Source organism: Nerophis ophidion, linkage group LG17, assembly GCF_033978795.1.
Source record: "Nerophis ophidion isolate RoL-2023_Sa linkage group LG17, RoL_Noph_v1.0, whole genome shotgun sequence".
Classification (NCBI taxonomy): domain Eukaryota; kingdom Metazoa; phylum Chordata; class Actinopteri; order Syngnathiformes; family Syngnathidae; genus Nerophis; species Nerophis ophidion.
The window spans coordinates 27,614,777-27,641,406 of NC_084627.1; the positions used below are offsets into that span (position 1 = coordinate 27,614,777).

The window sequence follows — 26,630 nt, forward strand, 5'->3', positions numbered from 1 at the left end:
CAGCTACAACCGGGCGGAAGGTGGGGTACACCCTGGACAGGTCGCCACCTCATCGCAGGGCCAACACAGATAGACAGACAACATTCACACTCACATTCACACACTAGGGCCAATTTAGTGTTGCCAATCAACCTATCCCCAGGTGCATGTCTTCGGAGGTGGGAGGAAGCCGGAGTACCCGGAGGGAACCCACGCATTCACAGGGAGGACATGCAAACTCCACACAGAAAGATCCCGATCCTGGGATTGAACCCAGGACTGCAGCACCTTTGTATTGTGAGGCAGACACACTAACCCCTCTTCCACCGTGAAGCCCGTAATGTGCAACCAATATAATTTAATACTTGTTTATATTGAGAAATGTGATGTTTTAGACTGTAATATTGTTCAATTAAGGACACTTTTTTGGGTACTTCTAGCTTGTGTGCTATTATGTGCTTAGCTGTTATGTAGCTGCTGGCTCTTAGTAGTCTATAGTCCTACCACATGTACGTTTTGTAAACAAATGCACTAAAATACAAAAGAAAAGACTAAATTTGTATGCTTATTGTAGGACATGCAAATGCTAACTGGCTGTCCACTTTTGCACAAGTAAACACGCTGCAGGACTGCTTGTATCGGAGCATACAAGCTGATATCATCCGATGCTTGAGTTTTTGATGATATCGATGGATATTGATTTGTGTATCCTTTTCTGTATTGTTAAAACGCTCATGTGCTCCTAAGTTTTTAGGCGATGGAGAATTCAAAATTCAAAGGATATTGCACCACCTCATGGAATGTTAACAATGAAAACACAACAAAAATTAAATTATTAATAAATTGAGTACATTTAAAGTATTCGGATTCACATCTCATCTTATACTTACCTGTGATTGTTTCTTTCACGAAAAGAACTGTAATAACTTATTTTGAAGGGCTCTTTGAATTGAATGGCTTCTTAAGATAGGGCTCCCTTCAAAGGGCTATAAATAACATATCTGTAGTCAGGTATATACATTTTGTTTCGTTTTGTAAACAAGAACACCACCCGAATCTTAACAAAAACCACTTTGTTTTAATGTGTTTTGCAAGTAGCAATTAAAGGCTTTACAGACATTGAAATTGTATCACAGTAGTGCTAGAAATACATCAGTATGTTTTTGTTTAAAAAAATGTAAAGTGATGATTTTTTTGTACCGCTTATTCCCTTTCGGGGTCGCAGGGGGCGCTGGCGCCTATCTCAGCTACAATCGGGCGGAAGGCGGGGTACACCCTGGACAAGTCGCCAGCTCATCGCAGGGCCAACACAGATAGACAGACAACAGTCACACTCACATTCACACACTAGGGCAAATTTAGTGTTGCCAATCAACCTATCCCCAGGTGCATGTCTTTGGAAGTGGGAGGAAGCCGGAGTACCCGGAGGGAACCCACGCATTCACGGGGAGAACATGCAAACTCCACACAGAAAGATCCCGAGCCTGGATTTGAACCCAGGACTGCAGGACCTTCGTATTGTGAGGCAGACGCACTAACCCCTCTGCCACCGTGAAGCCTTTTTTTTTTTTTTTTTTTTTGTAATTCATACAATTAAAAAAAATAAATTAAAGCTTAATTGAGATATATGCCCTTAATGTTCAGATCTTACAGCTGTTCACATAAAGTAAGAAAAATTTCAAGTGCTAACAGGAAACTAAGTAAACTCCCTTCAGAGTAATAGCACCAGATTGAGTTTATTTTTTAACATGTACAGTGATTAAAACATGTCTATTTATTAACAACTTATTCATTTTTAGTTTTGTGTGATTCATATTGTATATCTAATTGATCTGATTGTGCTTTACTTGGTTGAATTATAAAGCCAGTTACTCACTGCACAACTAATCATCATCAGCTTAAATATTTGGGTTGTTTTATTTTGTCTGATTTAAAAAAATATATATATATATATCCATCCATTTTCTACCGCTTGTCATTTGAGGGGGCCGCAGAGGGTGCTTGAGCCTATCTCAAGGCGGGATACACTCTGGACAAGTCGCCACCTCATCACAGGGCCAACACAGATAGACAGACAACATTCACACACTAGGGACCATTTAGTGTTGCCAATCAACCTATCCCCAGGTGCATGTCTTTGGAGGTGGGAGGAAGCCAGAGTACCCGGAGGGAACCCATGCAGTCATGACTTAAAGGCCTACTGAAATGAGATTTTCCTATTTGAACGGGGATAGCAGGTCCATTCTATGTGTCATCCTGGATCATTTCGCGGTAATTGCCATATTTTTGCTGAAATGATTTAGTAGAGAACATCCACGATAAAGTTTGCAACTGTCGGTGTTAAGAGAAAAGCCCTGCCTTTACCGGAAGTCGCAAACGATGACGTCACAAGTGTGGAGGCTCCTCACATATTAACATTGTTTTTAATTTGAGCGAGGATGAAAGATTTGTGTTTGAGGATATTGATAGCGACGAACTAGAAAAAACAAAAAAAAAAAAAAAACGAGTTAAAAAATTAAAAAAACGCAAATGCATTGGGACGGATTCAGATGTTTTTAGACACATTTACTAGGATAATTCTGGGAAATCCCTTATCTTTCTATTATGTTGCTAGTGTTTTAGTGAGTTAAATATTACCTGATAATCGGAAGGGTGTATCCAAGGGTGTCTTGACGCGCAGTGTCTCAGGGAAGTCGACGGCAGCTTCATGGACGGCCCAAGCTCAGCTTTTCTCTGATAAGAAGCGACTTTTTAACCACAATTTTCTCACCGAAACCTGCAAGTTGACATTTGGTCTGGATTCATGTTCGCTCTGATTTTAAACAAGGAATCACGGTGTGTTTTTGTGGCTAAAGGCTAGAGCTTCCCAACTCCATCTTTCTACTGTGACTTCTCCAATATTAATTGAACAAATTGCAAAAGATGCAGCAACACATATCTCCAAAATATTGTGTAATTATGCCGTTAAAGCAGACGAAATTTAGCTGTGTGTGTGCAGCGCTCATACTTCCTAAAAACTTCTGACGTCTTGCGTACACGTCATCATTACACAACGTTTTCAAGACGAAACTCCCGGGAAATTTAAAATTGCAATTTAGTAAACTAAAAAGGCCGTATTGGCATGTGTTGCAATGTTAATATTTCATCATTGATATATAAACTATCAGACTGCGTGGTGGGTAGTAGTGGGTTTCAGTAGGCCTTTAAAGGGGAACATTATCACCAAACCTATGCAAGCGTCAATATATACCTTGATGTTGCAGAAAAAAGATGATGTATTTTTTAAAATGATTTCCGAACTCTAAATGGGTGAATTTTGGCAAATTAAATGCCTTTCTGTTTATCGGTCTTTTAGCGATGACGTCAGAACATGACGTCACCGAGGTAATACACCCGCCATATTCATTTTCACATTACAAACACAGGGTCTCAGCTATGTTATTTTCCGTTTTTTCGACTATTTTTTGGAACCTTGGAGACATCATGCCTCGTCGGTGTGTTGTCGGAGGGTGTAACAACACTAACAGGGAGGGATTTAAGTTGCACCACTGGCAAGAAATCTTCCGCCAGACCCCCATTGAATGTACCAAAGTGTCTTCACATCTGACCGGCGATGCTAAGACAGACATGGCACAGAGATGTATGGATAACCTGCAGATGCATTTGCAACGATTAAGTCAACGAAATCACAAAGGTGAGTTTTGTTGATGTTATTGACTTATGTGTTAATCAGACATATTTGGTCACGGCATGACTGCCAGCTAATCGATGCTAACATGCTATGCTAATCGATGCTAACATGCTATTTACGCTAGCTGTATGTACATTTGAAACTAGATACCCACATTTAATGCGAAACAAACACTTACCAATCGACAGATTTAAGTTGCTCCAGTGTCACAAGATGCGAAAGTCCTGATCGTTTGGTCCGCACATTTTACCGGCGATGCTAATAAGGCAGCCATGCTATGGGCCACTTCATTAGGTACACCCACGCTATGGCCGAATAGCGTCAATAGCTATTTGCTCAAAAGCTTCAGTTTCTTCTTCAATTTCGTTTTCGCTATCTGCCTCCATACTCTGACCATCTGTTTCAATACATGTGTAATCTGTTGAATCGCTTAAACCGCTGAAATCCGAGTCTGAATCCGAGCTAATGTCGCTATATCTTGCTGTGGTAACCGCCATGTTGTTTGTATTGGTAGCTCTGTCTGACGTCACAGGGAAATGGATAGTGGTTTCGAAGATAGCGAAAATAAGGCACTTTAAAGCTTTATTTAGGAATATTCCGGGACCGGTAACATTTTGAAAAAAACTTCACAAAATACAACAAGCCACTGGGAACTGATTTTTATTGTTTTTAACCCTTTTGAAATTGTGATAATGTTCCCCTTTAAATACAATACAATTATAAATAGATAATATATAAAGTAACTGATTAATGACGACAACACTGAAAAAATACAAAATATTAAAAATGCTAAAAGTTTACACGGAACGTCCAAAGAAAAGGGGGTGCGACCGTCGCTTTATTTTGACAGTCCATCCCGGAAGTAGGCGACATTGACGCTAACCGCAGCTCTGTTCTAAGCTGCTCGTATCGCGGCTGAGTTACTTTGAGCAGAGCTGGAGACTCTCCAGTCATGAGTGGAGCTCATCTACGCGTATTGTTGGATTTTTAAAACAAAACACTTTCTCTTTTGTTTTTTTTCTAGACACCATTACTTTGTTTAAAGTGCCTTGTCGACATAAACTGGGGTGATGTTCCCAACTCGCCGCGGCACCTGTTTTCATGTGTTTTGTGCGGCGTTCAAGAGTCAGCTAGACTATTTGGAATTTTGGAAACCACTAAAAGGCTCGTTGTGCGACCAGCCTGGTGTAAGGGCGTGATTTTTATTTCTTTTTTTTTTTTTTTGGTGTGGATCAGGATTATATTTGCGGAGATGCTTCTGCTGGTGCCTATTCTGTGGCTGCTGCCTCTGAGCGGAGCTGCTCCATCTGCAAACGAGCAAGAGGACACGGGGGTGGTAAGTTTACTATCATGGAGATCAACTTTCTCTCATCTTCTTCCTTTTTCTTTTTTTTCCTTCAAAAATCTCCTGATCTGAATGTTAACAGCCCTCTCCAGTCCAATGATGCTCAGAGGCAGCAATGCAGGAATACAACCTGCTTGTCCTGTGACTTATTCCAAATAAATACACAATAGAGAAGCAGCTGCATTTGGATTAATACTGAATACATGTGAAGGGGATTTGTCCTGTCATGCATTTTGCTACAGCATCCTGTGCCCATAACAAGAGGAGATCACTGTCACAGGCATGGGAGATTATTACATCAAGGTTTTTTCTCACTCATGCAATTTGCCAAGAGAACTTCCCATTGAGGGTGTATGGGAAAGGAAATGTCAAGTGATTTACTTATCCACGGTAAAAGCATATTCGATGTCTTCAAAGCACACACACGCATGCAAGTGGGAAGAATTTCAAAAGCAAAATTCCACGTCGTTTTCCCAAAGATACATTTCTCAAGGCCATGGAGAAGCATAATTGAACTCCAGCGGTGCCTTGATTTCCGTACGTCCCAACATTTGTTAGGATTTGGTTTTCAATACAACTAGAACTAACATCTATTTTATTATTTGATTCGTCATCGGCTATCTTAAAGAGATAAGTTCCCAGATCAGTGGCAAATATTTACCTTTTTTTGAGATCTAGTGTCGTTCGGTACTGGTACCAAAATTATTTCGATACTTTTCTAAATAATGGGTACAACAAAAAAGCATTATTGGCTTTATTTTAACAAAAAGATAATAATAATATTAATAATAATAATAATAACGGATTAGATTTCTATCACGCTTTTCTATTGTTAGATACTCAAAGCGCTCACAGAGAAATGGGAACCCATCATTCATTCACACCTGGTGGTGGTAAGCTACATCTGTAGCCACAGCCGCCCTGGGGTAGACTGACGGAAGCGTGGCCGGCAGTTTGCGCCTACGGCCCCGCCGACCACCACCAATCATTCATTTATCATTCATTCACCAGTGTGAGCGGCACCGGGGGTAAAGGGTGAAGTGTCCTGCCCAAGGACACAACGGCAGCGATTTTTTGGATGTCAATAGGTGGGAAGCGAACCTGCAACCCTCAGGTTTCTGGCATGGCCGCTCTACCCATTACGCGGGGTGGCATGGCGTAGATCTTACGGTATATTACACATATGTTTCTTATTACAAGTTTGTCTTTAAATAAAATAGTGAACATACAAGACAACTTTTGTAGTAATTTATACTAATTTAATCTTTTAGTAATAAGTAAACAAACAAAGGCTCCTAATTAGTCTGCTGACATATGCAGTAACATATTGAGTGACTGTGTCATTTATCTACCTATTATTTTGTCAAAATTGTTAAGGAGGAGTGGTAGAAAATGAATTATTAATCCACTTGTTCATTTACTGTTAATATCTGCTTACTTTCTCTTTTAACACATTCTATCCACACTTCTGTTAAAATGTAATAATCATTTATTCTTCCGTCGTTTGATACTTTACATTAGTTTTGGATGATACCACAAATTTGGTACGTCGCTAATAGATCGTACATTGGTCATATTCAAAGTCCTCATTTGTCCAGGGACATATTTTCTGAGTTTATAAACATAATATACATTTAAAATAAAACAAAAAAATATGTTGTGATGGCAAAAAATATCGACATAATCATAGTAGCATCGACTAGATACAATCCTGTACTTAGTACTTAGTGCAGTGGTTCTTAACCTTGTTGATGGTACCGAACCCAACCAGTTTCATATGCACATTCACCGAACCCTTTTTAGTGAAAAATAAAAAGTTTTTTTTTTTACTTTCAAATTCAAAACAGTTATATGTTTTGTTTTGTTTTCAAATAGTGCACAACATGAACTATGCATTTGCATCACCTTGTTCAAAGAACAAAACTAACACAGTGCATGAACTCACAACAAATTACACACTTGCAAATTAGATGTAAAATTAGAGGGACCACTGTTTGGGGGGTATCCATAATACTTAGACTTCCTTTTTATAGTCATTCAAATGTTAACTTTACAGTACAGATACGCCAATAGGGAGATGTTTTTATTTACACGATTGATTGAATGAGACTTTTATTAGTAGATTGCACAGTACAGTACTTATTCCGTACAATTTACCACTAAATAGTAACCCCCCTATAAGTTTTTCACCTTGTTTAATTAAGTCGGGGTCCACGTTAATCAATTCATGAGTCTGGTGTGTCTTGACCGCTGCGGAGGAGGCTCTGCCGAACCCCTGAGGCAGACTCACTGAACCCCTAGGGTTCGATCGAACCCAGGTTAAGAACCACTGACTTAGTGGATGTTAGGCGTAGATCCACCAATGGCGTTTGTTTACATGTTGACGCGGGTGAGCTACAGTGTATAGTGAAGCATGTCTAGTTTTTTCTCGTCCTGCAGGGATGATACTTGTAAGAAACGTACTTTATTTGTCGCCATGGAGGCGAGGATTAGTGATTTAGAAGTAGCTAAAACACTGCACACTGCGGCTGGACTTTAACAGCTAGCTCGCTAGCCATGTTTTAACGTACCTCTTCTGGTGGGCGTTTCAGTGTTATAACTTCACATTTATCGTCAGTTTTAAAGCCAAAAATCCGTCCATTATCCCTTTTCTGTCTACACCCTGAGTCTTCTTGTAAGTACTCCGTGATTGTGCACAGCGGAACATGCTCGTCTGCTCTTAAACCAGCAATGACACGATGTGCCATAGACAGGGGCGCGGGTGGGTGGCAGACTGGTACTTTTCAGAGGCGGTATCGTGCCGAAAATGAATCATTAGTATCGGGGTACTTTACTAATACCGGTATACTGTACAACCCTATAGGGCATGGGTGTCAAACTCTGGCCCGCGGGCCAAATTTGGCCCGCCGTGTATTTTCATTTGGCCCTTGAGGCAATATCAAATTAACATTAGAGCTGGCCCGCCGGTATTATACAGCGACGGTGTCACTGTAACGCCGCATTCACCGCTAATACACATACTTGCTAACCCCCCGATTTTCCAAGGAGACTCCCAAATTTCAGTGCCCCTCACGAAAATCACAGGGGGCAACCATTATCCCAAATTTCTCCCGATTCCCACCTGGACATCAATATTGGGGGCGTACCTTAAAGGCACTGCCTCAAACGTCCTCTAAAACCTTTTGTCACGTCCGCTTTTCCTACGTAAAAACAGCGTGCTGGCCTAGTCACATGATATGTGTGGCTTTTACACACACACACACACGCTAATGCAATGCAAGCTTGGTCAACAGTCAAATATGCGCCACACTGTGAACCAACACTAAACGAGAATGACAAGCAAATTTCGGGAGAACATCCGCACTGTAACACAACAGAACAAATACACAGAACCCCTTGCAGCACTACCTCTTCCTGGACGCTGCAATATAAACATTTATTATTAGCCTGTGGGAAAAGTATATTTTGATATTTACCTGAGAAGGCTGCAAATAGAAAAGAGGCATTCAATTTCTATTTCAATTTGATTTGATATGCCATTGCTATTTTTTTAAATTATTAGTATTATTTGAAACTCGATTTTGCATGTCACTATAAAGTCATATAAGTCTTGCTTGTTCAATATTCAATGCAAAACTTGTTTGGGTCCCTATTAAAAGGTTAATTTGTTCAACCTTGGCCCGCGGCTTTGTTCAGTTTAAAATTTTGGCTCACTCTGTATTTGAGTTTGACATCCCTGCTATAGGGATCATAATATAATTTTTTGGGATCATATTATGATTTTTTTTTAATACATTTACGACACTTCCTTGTGGTCTACATAACATGTAATGAGAGTCCTTTGGTCAAAATGTTGCATGGATTTTGTTTTACAGTCAGCTTTCCAATCGTATGGATGCGTCGTTTTGTGGGCAGTCTTATTTACATGCCTCCACTTCTACTGCGTTCCCCCCCCCCAGCCATGTTGTAGTTTTTAGAGCTACTATTGTGAATCTACTGACAGATTAAGGTTGACCTATACACTATTTTGTATTAGAAATGGCAAGAGTGGATGATACTCGCGCAAAATTTAATGTGTAAACGTCACTAATGGGGCAAATTCCAAACGAATCGTTTGCCTCCATGGTCTGATTTAACATTTTGTAGGACTTATGCAAATACAAAAAAAAAAAACTTTCCAAATGGGTAAATAAAGTTGACTGATGAGCTGCAAAGCCCAGCCAATCTTTACAGCAGCTGTGTCCCAATATTTACAGTGCATCCAGAACGTATTCACAGCGCTTCACTTTTTCCACATTTTGTTATGAAACGGCCTTATTCCAAAATGGAACAAATGCATTTTGTCCTCCAAATTCTACATAATGACAATGTGAAAAGTTTTTTTTTTTTTACATATTTATTAAAAATAAAAATAAATAACATTGTAGATAAGTACTCCCAGCCTGTGTTTAATACTTTGTTGATGCACCCTAGGCAACAATTACAGCCTCAAGTCTCTTTGAATATGATGCCACAAGCTTGGCACACCTATCTTTGGGCAGAGTTCCCCATTTCTCTTTGCAACACCTTCTAGGCTCCATCAGGTATGTTTTCATCCAGGACGGCGTGGCGCAGTGGGAGAGTGGCCGTGCGCAACCCGAGGGTCCCTGGTTCAAATCCCACCTAGTACCAACCTCGTCACGTCCGTTGTGTCCTGAGCAAGACACTTCACCCTTGCTCCTGATGGGTGCTGATTGGCGCCTTGCATGGCAGCTCCCTCCATCAGTGTGTGAATGTGTGTGTGAATGGGTAAATGTGGAAGTAGTGTCAAAGCGCTTTGAGTACCTTGAAGGTAGAAAAGCGCTATACAAGTACAACCCATTTATCATTTATCATTATGTTTCTGTACATTGCTGTATCCATCTTTCCCTCGCCCAGTTCCTGCTGCTTAACATCCCCACAGCATGATGCTGCCACCACCATGCTCCCTTGTAGGTATGGTGTTGGCCTGGTGATGTGCGGTGCCTGGTTTTCTCCAAACATGATGCATAGCATTCACGCCAAAGAGATCAATATTCGTCTCTTAAGAGCAGATAATTTTGTTTCTCATAGTCTGAGATTCTTTTAGTTGCTGTGGAAGTCTCTCTATGGTGGGTGGGTTCTCCTGAGTCTGATAAATCTTTCGTGAACCCGGTGTACAGGTTTGAGCCAGATTTTTATTGTCATACACAAGTCTTGTTTGCTTTTCAGAAATGTATACTTTAGGCCTTTTCATTCTGGCGTGTCTCTGTGCGTGTGTCGCTCTGCTCCAACTCACAACCTCGTTTCTCGTCCCGATTGCTGCTAATAAGGGCGACAGGTGATTAGATAACAAATCCCAGCTGGGCAATCTACTCACCTGCCGCTGCCTTCCTTACACACCCCGCTTCACGGCAGGCCCGCAGGCCACGCCCCCTCCACAGTTGCGTTATGGCTAACTTATTACTAAGAAATGGCTTCCGTCTGGCTTGATTGGTGGTTTGATGCAAAGATGGTTGTCCTTCTGGAAGGTTCTCTTCTCTCCACAGAGGAATGCTGTAGGTCTGACGGAGTGACCATCAGGTTTTTGTTAAATTCCGTGACTAGAATTGGATGAAGGCTGCAACATGATTCTGTCTATTCTTTTGTTAAAATTTAGTTACGATTTGTTATTCTGAATAAAAAAATACATTGACACTCATTCTTCTGTTTCCATGGATTAGATTAGTTTTGCGTGATACTTTAAATTAGGGTATCAATGCAATATCAAGTAGTTACAGGGGCAGAATTGGTCATGCCAATGTTCATACTTAAAATGAGTCATTCTTCATGCTGTAGTTCTTTACTAAAATTATAATCAACAAAAGCGGAAGTAACAATATCATGTAATATTATTATTATATTGTTTTTTATTTTTATTTTGTTAAAAACTAAATCTATAATAGTCAATTCAATAGTACAAAATAACAAAAAAAAAAGGAAAACTAAAATTGGTTCTCATTTCTTGAGTTTGTAAACAAAAACAACAATGACAACGAACACTTTTTTTGATAATAAAACATTGGTTTAATCACTGTAGTATTGTCCATTAATGATCGATATTTGTATTGATCTGCCCACAACGTGTTACCCTTCGAGAGCTCGAGCTTAGCGGTTAGCTATGCTTTTTTGTGTCCTCCTACAGTGTGTAGTGTAGCATGTTTAGCTACTCCTTGTCCTCTAGTCCTCTATTTATAATGATATTTGAAAAAACAAACTTTTGGAGACAGGGATTTGTGATTTAGAAGCTGCATTGTGGAAGGACATTAGCCTCTAGCTCGCTAAGGTGAACACTACATTGCGTTGAGGACGCTTTCGTTCGCTCGCCACTGTCAAATTTGTGATCAACTTGCATTATCACGATATTAGGATAGTTTTAAAACCTCTGTCGTCAGACAAATTTATATTATTTTTATCCTATATTGTCTGTATCGTGCAACTGAAGTTTGCAACATGCTTTTCCCAACCAAACAAATGTAAAAATAATCACTAACGGCTAGCTTATGTTAATGGTAAGCACAGATTTAACCAATAAATGTCTAAAAGTTGGTGTTTGCCTTACATGGCGGGACTGGCATTCATGGCTGTCAATCAAGGCTGTCTTGTGCAAATATTCATGCCCTTTGTGCATGCACATATGCAAATAGGATCTTCGAGAATGAAGCATTTAAAAACGGCGAGTAAAATCTCAGGTTTTCTAATCAATGTCATACTTTTGTTGCATATGTGTGTATTAGATAATCTATTTGCAACAAACAGCACATTTAACTGAATCTCAATTATGTTAATACAATATTCTTACTTCTTTTGTGTTTCAAACTGAACTGTGAACATTGTCTGTCTATCTGTGTTGGCCCTGCAAGGGGTTTGGGACTTGTCCCGGGTGCACCCCGCTTTCCGTCCGAATGCAGCTGGGATAGGCTCCAGCACCCCCGTTACCCTGAGAGGGACAAGCGGTAAAACATGGTTGGATAGATTGATCAATTGCACCCTGTTGGCTTGAACCATACCATTGCTCTGTTCTCAACAGAGGAGCTTTGATATTTGTATGTGATTTCAAACACCAATGGTATTTTGCTAAAAGTTACCCACATGAAGATGGTGGAGATTCACCCTGAAAGTCAAACAGCTGAAACTACAATTTCAAAGACATGAAAGTGTCACTTTTCCCCGCTTGTCCACTCCTCATGGATACATTTTTTAAATGTCACTGCAGGGAAGCTCTCATATTTTCTATTTTCAACCTCGCTTGTCTTCCAGCTGGTCTGATCTCATCTCAGTTGCAATATAAGTAGAATTGTAAAAGAGATGAATGTTTCTGTATACAGTTATGTGCAATGAGGTGGAAAAATATCTTTCTGCAATAAAAGCCGCTGATGTTTTCAACTTTTTTTTTTTTTGGTAGAAAACAATTTAGTAGAGGTCAAGCTATGCCACACAGTACACAATTACAAAAACATCCTACATCTCAGCCTTGTGTTTTAAAGGGCATCTATGATGATTTTAATTTACATTCAAAACACACCTCCTTGTGGTCTCGATCAGGGATTCTCAAACTGTGGTCCAGGCTCCATCTAGTGTTAGCCAAAAAATAATTTAACTAAATATTCAAACACAGTGTTACTGTTCAAACTGTGTATAATGTTACAGTGGCCAATCATTAAACATAGATTCACCCTGCCTTGTTTTAATGAATATTTAGGCCTACAATGCTACTGTATTTTAATTTTGGTCATTCTGGTGGTACTTGCAGAGAAAAGTATTTTCTGAGGTGGTACTTGGTAAAGAAAATTGAAAAAAAGTTTGAGAACCAAGGGTCCAGATAATGTGTGGCAGCCTCGCTTCCGTCAGTCTAACCCAGGACAGCTATGTAGCTTACAACCATCAACGTGTGAATGTGTAGATTCCTGTGAAGCGCTTTGCGTGTCTAGAAAAGCGCTATATAAATCTATTTCGTTATTAATATTGTTGGATATGCTTTCATGTAGGGCTGGGCAGTATATCGATATATACAATATATTGCAGGTTTGTCTCTGTGCGATATAGAAAATGACTATATCGTAATATTCGATTATATGTTCTCACACCGTTGCTTTAAGCTGCGTGCATTACATTACTGGCGTGTCTCACTCCTTCTCGTCTGTCCTTCTCACAGAGACGGAAAATAAGCCCGCCTTCTTACATACGTCACATAGTGTCGCGCATCTAGCGTCACACGCTCTCGCCGAGAGCTAACGTTAGCATGGCTAAGGTTAGCTGAGGCAGGTCGAGTTGCTTTTAGCTGCCGTCATCACACAACAGGCATTTCTCTCTCACTCCTCGTCTCTCATTCTGACAGATACGGAAAACAAGGCCGCCTTCTTACATACATCACATGCTCTCGCGAGTCTAGCGTCATAGCTCTCGCCGATCAGAGAGGTAGCAGCATGGCTAACCTTAGCTGAGTCAGGTCGAGCGGAGCGGAGCTTGTGATAATACAAGAGAGAGATGGTGCGAAACTTATCACAAATGGAGGAAGAACAATAAATGCCCAACATAAAGAGCAGGGATTCCATCATCTGGCGGTGGTTTGGCTTCAAGTGGGAAGATATTCAGCAGACGACAGCAATATGCTGTTCAATGTATATACTCTGATGATTAACCTGTGTGATGACTGTATTATGCTGATAGTATATATTTGTACCATGAATTGATTAACGTGGACCCCAAATTAAACAAGTTGAAAAACGTATTGGGGTGTTACCATTTAGTGGTCAATTGTATGGAATATGTACTGTACTGTGCAATCTATTAATAAAAGTATCAATCAATCAATGCAAAGTATGCAGCAGAAGTGTTACTACAAAAAGGTAGCAACACTATTAATTTGTTCTTTCATTTAAAAAGTCACCCGTGAGAGAATGAAGAGTATTTGATAAATACAGTTTTGGTTAATTGACTTAGTTGTGATTTCCCTCTCTGCATAAAAGTTTAAAATGAGCATATATTAATGCAGTATGAAGAAGAATGTTTTAATGTAGACACATAGAATCATCATACTGCTGTGATTATATGCATCGAGTGTTCATTCAAGGCCAAGGCAAAATATCGTAATATATTTCGTATATCGCAATATGGCATAAAAATATCACGATATTAATAAAAGCCAATATCGCCCAGCCCTACTTTCATGTATATTTTATGTACATTGTGCTCCTAAGTCACTTCTATTACCCATTTTTTTGAGTCTGTCTGCAAGATGTTCGTTGGAGGCGTTCCACTAATTGCAAACGCAATCATGCTCCACCCTTTCCAAAAGTATCATAATTTATTTTTTGCAAATGTACACTCTTTAAATAGTCCAAAGTAAACTTCATAAATAATATCGATTCACCCGGTCACAACATTAGGTACACCTTAACACTACGATCTTTTCAGACTCTGCATGTAAAACATTGTTTTTAGCAGCATTTATGTCACTGCATATTGCACCTCAGTGTAATTAAGCGCATGTCATGATTTTCCGAAAATAATAAAACATTTTTGTTTCCTCATAGACTTAAAGCAACTGAGAGCTTTACTTAAAGAAGTCATATTATGATTTTCTTTTTCTAAATGTAAAACACTTGAACAAAGGGTCTGCAGAGGTATTGGTTTGGTATTTTTAGTAATATTATTTATTTTTTTTCTAATATTTAACAGTGCAAATTTCCTACAAATTCATATGCCTATGAACATATGTGAAAATTGAGCCAATGTGTGGCTCAATGTAGTTTAATGAGAATAAATAATAACATTTGTCATGAATAAATAATTATATTGTTATTTACATCTCAGTATTTAAGATACTGTAGCTAGCGATTAGCTCTCTTGTTTTCAGCTACAGATTAGCGGGCTAGTTGTCAGCTGACAATTAGCGCTTTGTCAAATAGCAATTAGCACGCGGTTTCCAGCTGGCGATTAGAATGATAGCTATTAGCGGCAAAATGCAGTTTTTTGAATATCGTTAATATTGCACGAAAACAAGGTAAAATGCGATCATCATTTCACACAAAATGTATAAGTAGGGGGTCCTCACCCCTTCTCTCCATCAGTTTGGGGATTCTTCTCTTGAAAAAGGTTGAAGACCTCTGCTCTCGTCAGTGGATGAAGATATCCACTGACGTAACCAAGACAAAATGTGTAACTAAAGTCTCAAATTGTAATCGGCTCATTTAGAGCTAGTTTGGGAGAAGGCAAGATTGTTCTAATAATATTTCCGCCATGGCTTTATGGTTTGATTTCGGATTTTTGGGACTTATGGGGATCCGAATACACAGAAAAATCTACAAACAGGTAAAAAAGTTGGTTTTGCACAATAGGTCCCCTTTTAAGAGGAACTGCACTTTTTTCCCTTAAATTTAGCCTTTCATTTACAATTTTTATGTAAGACAAGCACACATGTTTTTTCTGTTTTTTTTTATGCAGTCTATATAGTAAATAGATACGAACAAAAGTCTGCTTACAGTGGAGTCAATAGGAGTCGTTTTATACCAGTGCCAATGAAGCGCTTAGAACACATCGAAACACCTCCATCAAGGTTTTATATAAACACTACGTATATGTGTACTGTAGTAACAGGCGCATTCATATTGGCATGTAACATGTATGTATGTTGGTCTTTTTAAGCAGGGCATTCATTTCAGAAACACATCACAAGGTTACATTTTTAAAATCACTGACCACTACTCACTGCAGACTTCATGAGAGCCAACAAACATAATAAAACATAACTTAATGTACAATGTCTGTTGTCACTAGGATGCCAACTGTTATGATGTTCTTATATTCCTGTTTAGATAAAGAATGACTCATTTTAATCTTTTCGTGTCTTTTTTGCGCCATCACCGAGTGTAAATTGGCTGTAAAAGTTAACCAACTTGTCGGAATATGTTCTTATCCTTCTACTATCAAGGTGACATTGTCCATGATTTAGAATAAACTTTCACAAGCTCCAAGGTGAGAAAGCTGCTCACTATTTAATATGTCAACATAGTATGATTATGACACCGCTAAAAATAGTTTGTCTGCTAATACTTGGTTAAAATTCAGGTTTACGAAATGTAAACTAAGTATTGTTGGCGGATTTATTTTTTTAGAGGACCCGCAGTGACTCCATTGTAAGCAGACATTTATTTAGGTTTATTAATGAGTTATATTGCATTAAAAAAAAGAAAGACGTGTTCTTGTATCTTGTAAATATTGCGAATTATAGGCAAAAATTCCCCAAAACTGCAGTTCTACTTTTAAGGTTTAGGAAATACAGCGACTCATGCACAAATTCCAAGGAGTAGAACCACTTTAATGGTCTTTCCCGACAGTTTTGGTCAAATTCCTATTCGTATGACCACAGGGGCTTGTGACTTCAGGAGGTACGAGCCAGCGTTTCAGTCCCCCACTTAATTTCTTTCCCTGGCATGTTTATTTGGCAACTGCATCTCTCAACATTCGCCCGCAACTGCAATTTCAAGTTCATTAGTGATAGGGAACATAATTTTATAGAGACAGAAACAATCAGTGCAAGCAGCTCGGCTGATGATGAATTGGTCACATGTTGTATTTGTGGTGCACAAAGGGGGGCCTTAAGGACATTGTCACAGGAGGATGTGATCAGATCACATTAATATGACACCCAAGAATATTAAATCCACTTAATCTCAAAAATGATTGTATCCTTACTTATTTATTATGTATTTGCACTCCCACGCTGTGATATTGTGTACACTACGCGTATCCATAACAACCTCACGCTGGGCGTTGAATCCAGCACACATCATCTGTATTATTGCTCTGCTGCTATCCACTGTGATACACTGCGTCGATGTGCAGTTTCAGGTCTTGAATCATAACATCTCAAACACAATAAGCTCTTTGTTCTTTTTATTAGGCTTTTATTAACCACTGATGTATACAATAACTATAACATTCGACTTTTTGGCAAGTTCTGTGCTAATGTCCTCTCGACAATTGCTGTCTGGAATAGTCATGGCACCGCGACATCTGTTTGCAATCTCTCATCTGGAGCCCCTTTGTTTAAACGCTCACCGTGGCAACTCTTTGTTCAATTATTCCCTGCCATATTTCAGTCTGAGGGGAGGAAGGAAGAATGACCCCATTTTCTTTTGCCAGTCCTAAGCATTCTCAGCAAACACCTTTCATTTTCTACATTATAACTTCATAATGAGAGACTGTTAGCGTTTCACGAGAGGAATGAATGTCAGGCAACGTTAAGTCTTGGACTGTGTCGTCAAAGTAAACAGTCTAATTTCAAGGAAAATTAAAGGCCTACTGAAATGAGATTTTCTTATTTAGACGGGGATAGCAAGTCCATTCTATGTGTCATACTTGATCATTTCGGATATTGCCATATTTTTGCTGAGAGGATTTAGTAGAGAACATCCACGATAAAGTTCGCAACTTTCGGTGCTAAGAGAAATGCCCTGCCTCTACCGGAAGTCGCAGACGATGACGTCCCATGTTGGTGGCTCCTCACATATTCACATTGTTTTTAATGAGAGCCTCCAACAAAAAGTGCTATTCGGTCCGAGAAAACGACAATTTCCCCATTCATTTGAGCGAGGATGAAAGATTTGTGTTTGAGGATATTGATAGCGACGGACTAGAAAAAAAAAAAAAAAAAACGCGATTGCATTAGGACGTATTCCAATGTTTTTAGACACATTTACTAGGTTAATTCTGGGAAATCCCTTATCTTTCTATTGTGGTGCTAGTGTTTTAGTGAGTTAAATAGTACCTGATAGTCGGAAGGGTGTCTCCACGGGTGTCTTGACGCCAATGTCTCAGGGGAGTCGACGGCAGCTATGGACGGCACAAGCTCAGCATTTCTCTGGTAAGAACTGACTTTTTAACCACAATTTTCTCACCGAAACCTGCTGGTTGACATTTGGTAGGGATCCATGTCCGCTTGATGGCGCTCTGATCCAGGAATTTTAAACAAGGAATCACCGTGTGTTTGTGTGGCTAAAGGCTAAAGCTTCCCAACTCCATCTTTCTACTGTGACTTCTCCAATATTAATTAAACAAATTGCAAAGGATTCAGCAACACAGATGCCCAAAATACTGTGTAATTATGCCGTTAAAGCAGACGACTTTTAGCTGTGTGTATGCGCAGCGCTCATACTTCCTAAAAACCTGTGACGTCTTGCGTACACGTCATCATTACACGACGTTTCGAAGACGAAACTCCCTGGAAATTTAAAATTGTAATTTAGTAAACTAAAAAGGTTGTATTGGAATGTGTTGCAATGTTAATATTTCATCATTGATGTATAAACTATCAGACTGCGTAGTGGGTTTTAGTGGGTTTCAGCAGGCCTTTAACTTGACAGTAGTTTCAGTAAATATGACCTTAGCAGGCCAGGATCATTCAGATAATTACAAGAACCATTTCACTGATTCTGGGACAACTGACTCATAATCAGTCCTTCCAGGATTTTGCAATCGCGGCCTTGCAGCTTTATCCAAAGCCTGCAACTTCCCCGCACTTTTCTCTGAGCATTTGTTACTTTTGGAGACAAAGCAGGTACCACAATATTTAACAATATACAGTTGTGGTCAAAAGTTTACATATACTTGTAAAGAACATAATGTCACGGCTGTCTTGGGTTTCCAATCATTTCTACAACTCTTTTATTTTTTCTGAGAAGAACAAGACCTTCTGGAGGAGAGTTCTGTGGTCAGATCAAACTAGCTGTTTGGCCACAATACCCAGCAATATGTCTGGAGGAGAAAAGGGGAGGCCTTTAATCCCAGGAACACCATACCTACCGTCAAGTATGCTGGTGGTAGTATTATTTTCTGGGCCTCTTTTGCTGCCAATGGAACTGGTGCTTTACAGAGAGTAAATGGGACAATGACAAAGGAGGATTACCTCCAAATTCTTCAGGTAAACCTAAAATCATCAGCACGGAGGTTGGGTCTTGGGTGCATTTTGGTGTTCTAACAGGACAATGACTCCAAACACATGTCAAAAGTGGTAAAGGAATGGCTAAATCAGGCTTGAACTAAGGTTTTAGAATGGCCCTCCCAAAGTCCTGACTTAAATGTGTCGACAATGCTGAAGAAACAAGTCCATGTCAGAAAACCAAAAAATGTAGCTGAACTGCACCAATTTTGTCAAGAGGAGTGGTCAAAAGTTCAACCAAAAGCTTGCCAGAAGCTCGTGGATGGCTACCAAAAGCGCCTAATATATATTAATATTGCTGTATGTACACTTTTGACCCAGCAGACTTGGTCACATTTTCAGTAGACCCATAATACATTTATAAAAGAACCAAACTTCATGAATGTTTTTTATGACAAACAAGTGTGTGCTCCAATCACTCTATAACAACAAAATAAGAGTTGTATAAATTATTGAAAATCAAGACAGCCAGGACATTATGTCCTTCACAAGTGTATGTAAACTTGACCACGACTGTATCAACTATCCCTTGTTCAAACTGCACAACTGCCGTCATCTTGTACTTCCAGTTCCTGTCTATGGCGTAAGCCTTCAAGGTAAAGTAGTATATACAGATTTACTTCCTAGTTTACATGTATTTACATATGTATTTAACCTTTATTTATCCAGGTTAAGGAAATTAAGAGAATATTTAATCTGCAATGTTGACTCAGGAAAGAGGCAACATTTTTACAACTGAGATGATGAAGTGTGATCATAATATATCATCGTCTCTCGTTTACCAACTAAAATTACCGCCATAGATCACTCGCAACATTTTACGAATGGGGGAGAAAGAAGAAAAAATTGGAGACACATCATGTCTTTACATCTCGGGGGGTCCACGAATTTAACATTTATTCATATGAGACAAATTTGGACTTATTCGTTTGGGCTAAATATTTGACTGACATAACGAGTACCGTGCTGTTGTGATCATGATACTAAGGACAAAAAGGATAAGTTGGTTCACAGTTGATTTCCTGCGACAAACATTAGTCTGTCATCTGCAGTTGTTTTTATGATGTGAAGTTCATATTTTGTCAAATTTTTTAGCTATAAATGTCCCTGTTGTTCAGCAATGTTTGCTTGCGACATCAAGATTCAGTATATGCTGTTGCGCTAACGACAGATGTATTCATCTAGTTTACCTCCTCTCCAAGGCCCAGGCTTAGACTGATTTTTTTATTTTATTTTATTTTATTTTAATCTTCTATTTTTTTCTCCCATCCCCCCCTTGTTTACCTGTATCTCATCTTTTTTGTAAGGGGCGCTGGAAGCCGGCAGACCCGTCAGCGATCCTGTTCTGTCTCCCTGTAATGTTTGTCTGATCTTGAATGGGATTGTGCTGAACATGTTAATTTTCCTGAAGAAACTCTCCTGAAGGAATAAATAAAGTACTATCTAATCTAATCTAATCTAATCTATTAATACTAATAAGGATTATTTCTTGTTACTAACAAATAGCACCAATGATCCGTCCGTTCATCCGTGTTGAATAAAGCGTTTGGCTTTCCTGCACAACAAGACAAATAATGGACCAACAACCACAATATTTATTACTAGGATTTAACATAGTGTTAGTTTATTTGCACAAGCAGGTCTGTGTAGTTACATTTAGGCATAACAACCACAAAAGAACTCAAACTAATGCAATGTCTTGTCATTCCCTTATGTTTAGTTCTTCTGTCAAACACTACTATTATAAAAGAGAGTAAACTCGATTTCATAACAGAAAATTTTTCAAAGAAATCAAATGTTCAAACAAACATTTACAAAGTGATCTCTGCAGACAAAAACATGGTCTGATTGTATTCCACAAGATGATGAAAGTGCTATTTTCAAGAGCCATTTCCTTCTTCGCACTTTCCTGAATTAAATTACTTTATGAAGCACTTATTTCGGGACTCTATGAAAGCTTGTTCCTATCTCTCTATTTGAATGATTGCAACACCCAAGAACGGAACAGCAGTACGCCATTTTCTGCTCAAACTCTACACTCATTCTCACTTGTTATAATGAAACGCTAAAGCTGCTTGACCATCGTGTCAATCAAGCCGCAAAGCAGAAAAAAAGGATATGACGTCATATGCAACCAAACTATTGAGCGATCGCTTTGTACGAGAGGTGGGAATCTTTGGGCACCTCACAATTATGATTCAGGAGCTACAACTTGATAAAAAATCGATTATTGATGCATTTTTAATTTATGTATATTGTTGTACTTTAAAAAAAAAGTTTCACTAAATAAGTGAAATTGCAACTTTTAAAAACTGTATTTGTAATAATAATAATATAAAATAATACATTAATCAATGGAAGAGGGGTTTGTGCGTCTGCCACATAATACGAAGGTCCTGAGTTCAATTACGGGCTCGGTATCTTTCTGTGTGGAGTTTGCATGTCCTCCCCGTGATTGCGTGGGTTCCCTGCGGGTACTCCGGCTTTCTCCCACCTCCAAATACATGCACCTGGGGATAGGTTGATTGGCAACACTTAATTGGCCCTAGTGAATGTGAGTGCGAATGTTGTCTATCTGTGTTGGCCTCGTGATGATGTGGTGATTTGTCCAGGGTGTACGCCGCCTTCCGCCTAAATGCAGCTGAGATAGGCTACAGCACCCCCCGCGACCCCAAATAAGGGACAAGCGGTAGAAAATGGATGGATGGATTAAATAAATTAATCACACCATCACATTTATCAAATTAATGGAAATGTGTACAAAACTGGGAAATGAGTGCCCTGAAATAAAGGAGCTCTTCGGATCTCTCTGTGAGGTGGCTCGCTGCAGTCAGCCAAATTTTAGAACTGTCTGAATTACTTTATTTACAATAAATGAAAAGATTATCGATTATTGACATTTAGTAATCAATTTTCCAATCATCCATGTCCAAATTGCGATACATCTAAAAATCGATTGTTTCCCCCACCTCTGCTTGGTACTAAAATAGCACAGCCTGTAGTTTCAAATGTACACAATTGAATTGTTAGTTACTCAGACTGCAATGTGTTTATTTAAAGTTTAAAATCGAGATATGACATTTCCTAATGGGGTTATTGTATTCTTGTATTCGTGTTAGCATTAGGGCTAGCGCTAGCTTGCTTCTCCAGTGAATGAGCAGTATCACTGGTCCGTGAGTATATCAAAGTGTTATCAATCACGGTTTGACGATAATTGTAATTTTAAACAATACTTACCTGTTGAAAGTTGTACTGCGGTTTATCATTATACCGTTTATCGTTATAACCCTCCTTCACTGCCAACAATGCTAGCCTACTTACCTGTGTGCTTCAAATGAGGCGCAAACAATCCAACAACAATAATGTAATGTTGAAAAACATATATGATATTGTTGCCGTGTTGCTGTTAAACTAGTAAGTAAAAATGTTTTTGTTCTTTTTCAAACTATGTTTGTAAAGTTAAAGTACCACAGATAGTCACACACACCAGGTGTGGTGAAATTACTCTACATTTGACCCATCTCCTTGTTTCACAACCTGGGAGATGAGGAGAGCAGTGAGCAGCAGCGGTGGCTGCGCTCTTTTTGGTGATTAAACCCCCAATTCCAACCCTTGATGCCAAGTGCCAAGTAGGTAGGTAATGGGTCTCATTTTTTCTAATAGTCTTTGGTATGACTCAGAACTCAGAACCTACTGATATCAGGGCAGACACTTTAACCACAAGGCCACTGAGTTTTTCGTAACGTTATCTTTTAGCCGAATGCGCGTGTCCGCCTCCAAGCTTGCATTTCCATCTTGTAACTCGTGTCGGACAAAGCAGAGGATGGCCCAAAATTCTTCGGCCTTGCATACAGGGTAATGGTTGGCTAGCTTAATGCTAACATACAAAGAACAAGCCCATTGACAGGCTAAAGAAAATTAGCATTGGGGTCGTTTTGAACATGTACAAACGTTTAACAAATGAGATCTTAACAGAACAAAACACTGTTTCTAAGACGGAGATGACTAATTTGATTAACAGGACAGTTCATTTTAACATACAAATAGAAATTACATGAAATATAATTAGAAGACCTGTATACTTCAGCACACTAAGAACATTAACAAAAAATATACAACGTAAAAAAAAATGTTAGCAAGACAAGACAGAGCAGTGGTTCCTAATGTGTATGCTGAAGAGTCTGTAAAACCACGATCATGTTAATGTTGCAGTGTGTTCAGAAAAATTGCATCACTGGTACAGATAAAATACATTCAAGACTTTTATGTAACGTGCCCTATTTTATAAACATGGAAGAGTTTTCAAAGTGTAAGGCGGCGGCCCTCTGGGAGTTGCCAGTAGACTTGAGAGGAAACGAGGGACAGCAGCTCTGGAAACATAAAGAAAAACACATTTTCAAATATGTTAAGATACGTTAAGTTATGCCACTGGGAAAACGTGCCCCACTTTAAATACATCTCCTTTAAAGCATAGTTAAATCCAAGATGCATTGAGAATCTTTAATTGGATGTATTTTAAAATGTAGTATTCTTTCTTTAACAAAGTAAAATTGTACCTACGATTTTAATAAGTTTGGTTGAAGGTTGTAGAATACTATAGGCTATTGTTAAAAAGGGGTCTTTGAGTACATTACAAGCTAAATTTGCCTTAAAAAAGCTCCCTCAAACCTTGGATGACGAACAAAAAAATTCATATTTTGCCTCTGCTAACTCTGTCATTTATGGTATTATTCAAAAGGGGTTGTAGCCTGGCCTCTCATTTTGGATTCGAGCAGCCTCCACTTGGCATTCTATTTGGGTTATTTGGCAGTTGATTGTGTTTGTGGTGGGAAATTGGATGGAACTGAAAAATCCCGCTCAGTAATACCTCAAGTCTGTAATGCAGTCAAGTTAATTATTTAAACCCAAAACTGATTTCAGAACCAATTAATCTGTTTTTTTCAAGTAGCCTTAGTCCTCCATTACTCAGCTAGAAATGGTTCAACTTTTTGCATGGGGCTGGTGTGTAAGATGGAGGATGTTCTGTTTAATAATTTAGTTTTTGAACAGAAGGCAACAATAGGGATTTTTTTCCCCCTTTCCAAGCCATTTACTGGCCAGCCTCTCTACCACCACTGTTTGTCTGAAATTTTGTGAATTTCACCAGATTTATATGCAGTTTTTATACTCCCTTCTTTCATCTACCTCCTGCTCTCCACATAGGAGGCTTTCTCATACTAGCCCATCACGGTCCGTCTGATTACACCCAAAAGCCCTCAGATACAGGGAGAGGGCACAGTGAGGAAATTGGGTGCAGTGAAAGTCCAGCACACCTACAAATCAGGGATGGCTGTGCTGAAATAACAAAGGGTCATGTAAAGATGCCATATGTAAAATGAAGAGCGAGAAAAAGAGCCAGCCAAGAAGCGGCGGATAAGAAATAGAAAATGTTCCCTTCTTGGGTTTAACAGATTTTGGGTGTTTTCTCCATTGGATGGTTCATACACAGAATTAAGATTCCGGGTTCAGTGCAAATCTGTTGCTATGTTCTCCTCCTGGATCATTAAGACACTTTTAGCTCTGCTGTCCCACTTCCATCTAACACTCTGACCTTGTGTCTGTTCTGCAGAAATGCACCAGGAGACACATATTAAGGGCAAGGAGATTACTTCAGGAGCAAGACAACTTGAATGTTGGCGATTTCTCCATAGCGATCATTGGATAGTGTACAATTTCATGTCCATCTTCTCAGATAAATGGAAATGAGGCTTTTTTAATAACTTTCTTCTCCCTGCTAGTTTGGTAAGATTTCTTCAAGTGTGATGTCCTCCAGAGACTTGTCAGACTCGTACGCATCATTTAGGAGTTCATGATGTTATTAAATTCACTCAATAAGGGTAGCTGGAGTGAGGATAGTTTAAGTACAGTAGTACAACCTTGACTTAAAAACTCAATCCAGGACTGAACTCAAAACACTCACATCTCCAATCAGTGCTGCTCATTGAAATACATTGAAATCCCAAAAATGTGTGTTTTGCTTTCCCAAAAGAGCACAATTTTAATGTCTTTTAAAAATAAATATTGTTGAGAAAACAATACAATAGAATGTATGACAAACAGTAGTTTTGTGAAATAATGTAATATATTTTACAGCATTTACCTTGCAAAGCGGATGGAACTCAAGATATTTCAAGCCTTCTTTCGATATAATTTTAATGATTATAGCTTAGAACTTATGAAAACTTTGAATTGATATATTACGGCTCTCAAATAAATATTTTTTTATCAGATCAATTCCATCTTGGAACTGGGATTAATCATGATTAATAACGGACACATCATTAATCACACATATATATATATATAGAGAGAGAAAGAGAGAGAGAGAGAGAGAGAGGCGAAACGTGTAAACGTATATACATATATGTATATGTGTGTATTCATATATATGTATGTATGTATGTATATATCAATATATATATATGTGTATATATATACATATATATATATATATATATATATATATAAATACATTAGCGCTGGGCAATATTGCCTTTTTTTTTTAATATCGCAATATTTTTAGGCCATATCGCGATATACGATATATATTACAATATTTTGCCTTGGCCTTGAATGAACACTTGATGCATGTAATCACAGCAGTATGATGATTCTATGTGTCTACATTAAAACATTCTTCTTCATACTGCATTCATATATGCTGCTTTTAAACTTTCATACAGAGTGAGAAATCACAACTAAGTCAATTGACCAAAAGTGTATTTATTAAAGTTATTAAGCAATGGCACAAACATTCAAGTAACTTCCCAAACATAAAGTGCAAGATTGTCAGAGACATTCTAAGTGTCAAATAAAAATGAGCTGCATAATAGGAAATCAAATACAGTTCGTCCTTCATTATGTCGTAGGTTACTAAGGTTATGAAATTTTCTTCATTCTCTAGCGAGTGACTTTTCAAATGATGCTACATATTAGCAGTAACGCTACTTTTTATAGCAACGCTTGTACCGCATGCTTGACTTATTACGGTTGTCTGTTCGATATATCTCCACTTGAAGCCGAACCACCGCCAGACAATGGAAACCCTGGTGTTTTTATTGGGAATTAAGTCTTCCTTCATTTGTTACCAGATCCGCACCTTCTTTCTCTCGTACGGCTACGTTAGCAGCTAACGTAGCCCAGTCTGCTATGTATCTGCTCTTTGAGGGCGTACACGTATGTGACGTATGTAAAAATGTGCGCCTGCTTGTCTGTGAGAAGGAGAGACAGGAAAGAGTGGGAAGAGCCTGAAGTGTACGCCCGCAGCTAAAAGCAACTGCGTGAGAACGTATACCCGAATATTATGATATAGTCATTTTCTATATCGCACAGAGACAAACCGGCGATATATCGTATAAATCGATATATTGACCAGCCCTAATATATATATATATATATATATATATATATATATATATATATATATATATATATATATATATATATATATAATTATATATATATGTGTATAAGTATATATATGTGTATATGAAGAGTTCATATGCAAAAGCAGATAAATCCATTTTGACCGATTCTGTATATTAACGATTTTCTGCCTGCTGGTGTTGCCGGTACATGTACAAGTGTACAATGGTTTA

General features: G+C 38.7%; 1 protein-coding gene across 1 annotated transcript in view; it reads left to right on the forward strand.

The window, feature by feature from the left end:
• Window positions 1-4,584: 4,584 nt before the first annotated feature.
• Window positions 4,585-26,630, forward strand: part of mmp17a (matrix metallopeptidase 17a) — a 382,482-nt gene continuing 360,436 nt past the window's right edge. Inside the window, exon 1 of the mRNA XM_061876701.1 lies at window positions 4,585-5,006. Coding sequence (XP_061732685.1) covers window positions 4,923-5,006 — 84 coding nt within the window. The 5' untranslated portion in view covers window positions 4,585-4,922. The remainder of the gene's footprint in view (window positions 5,007-26,630) is intronic.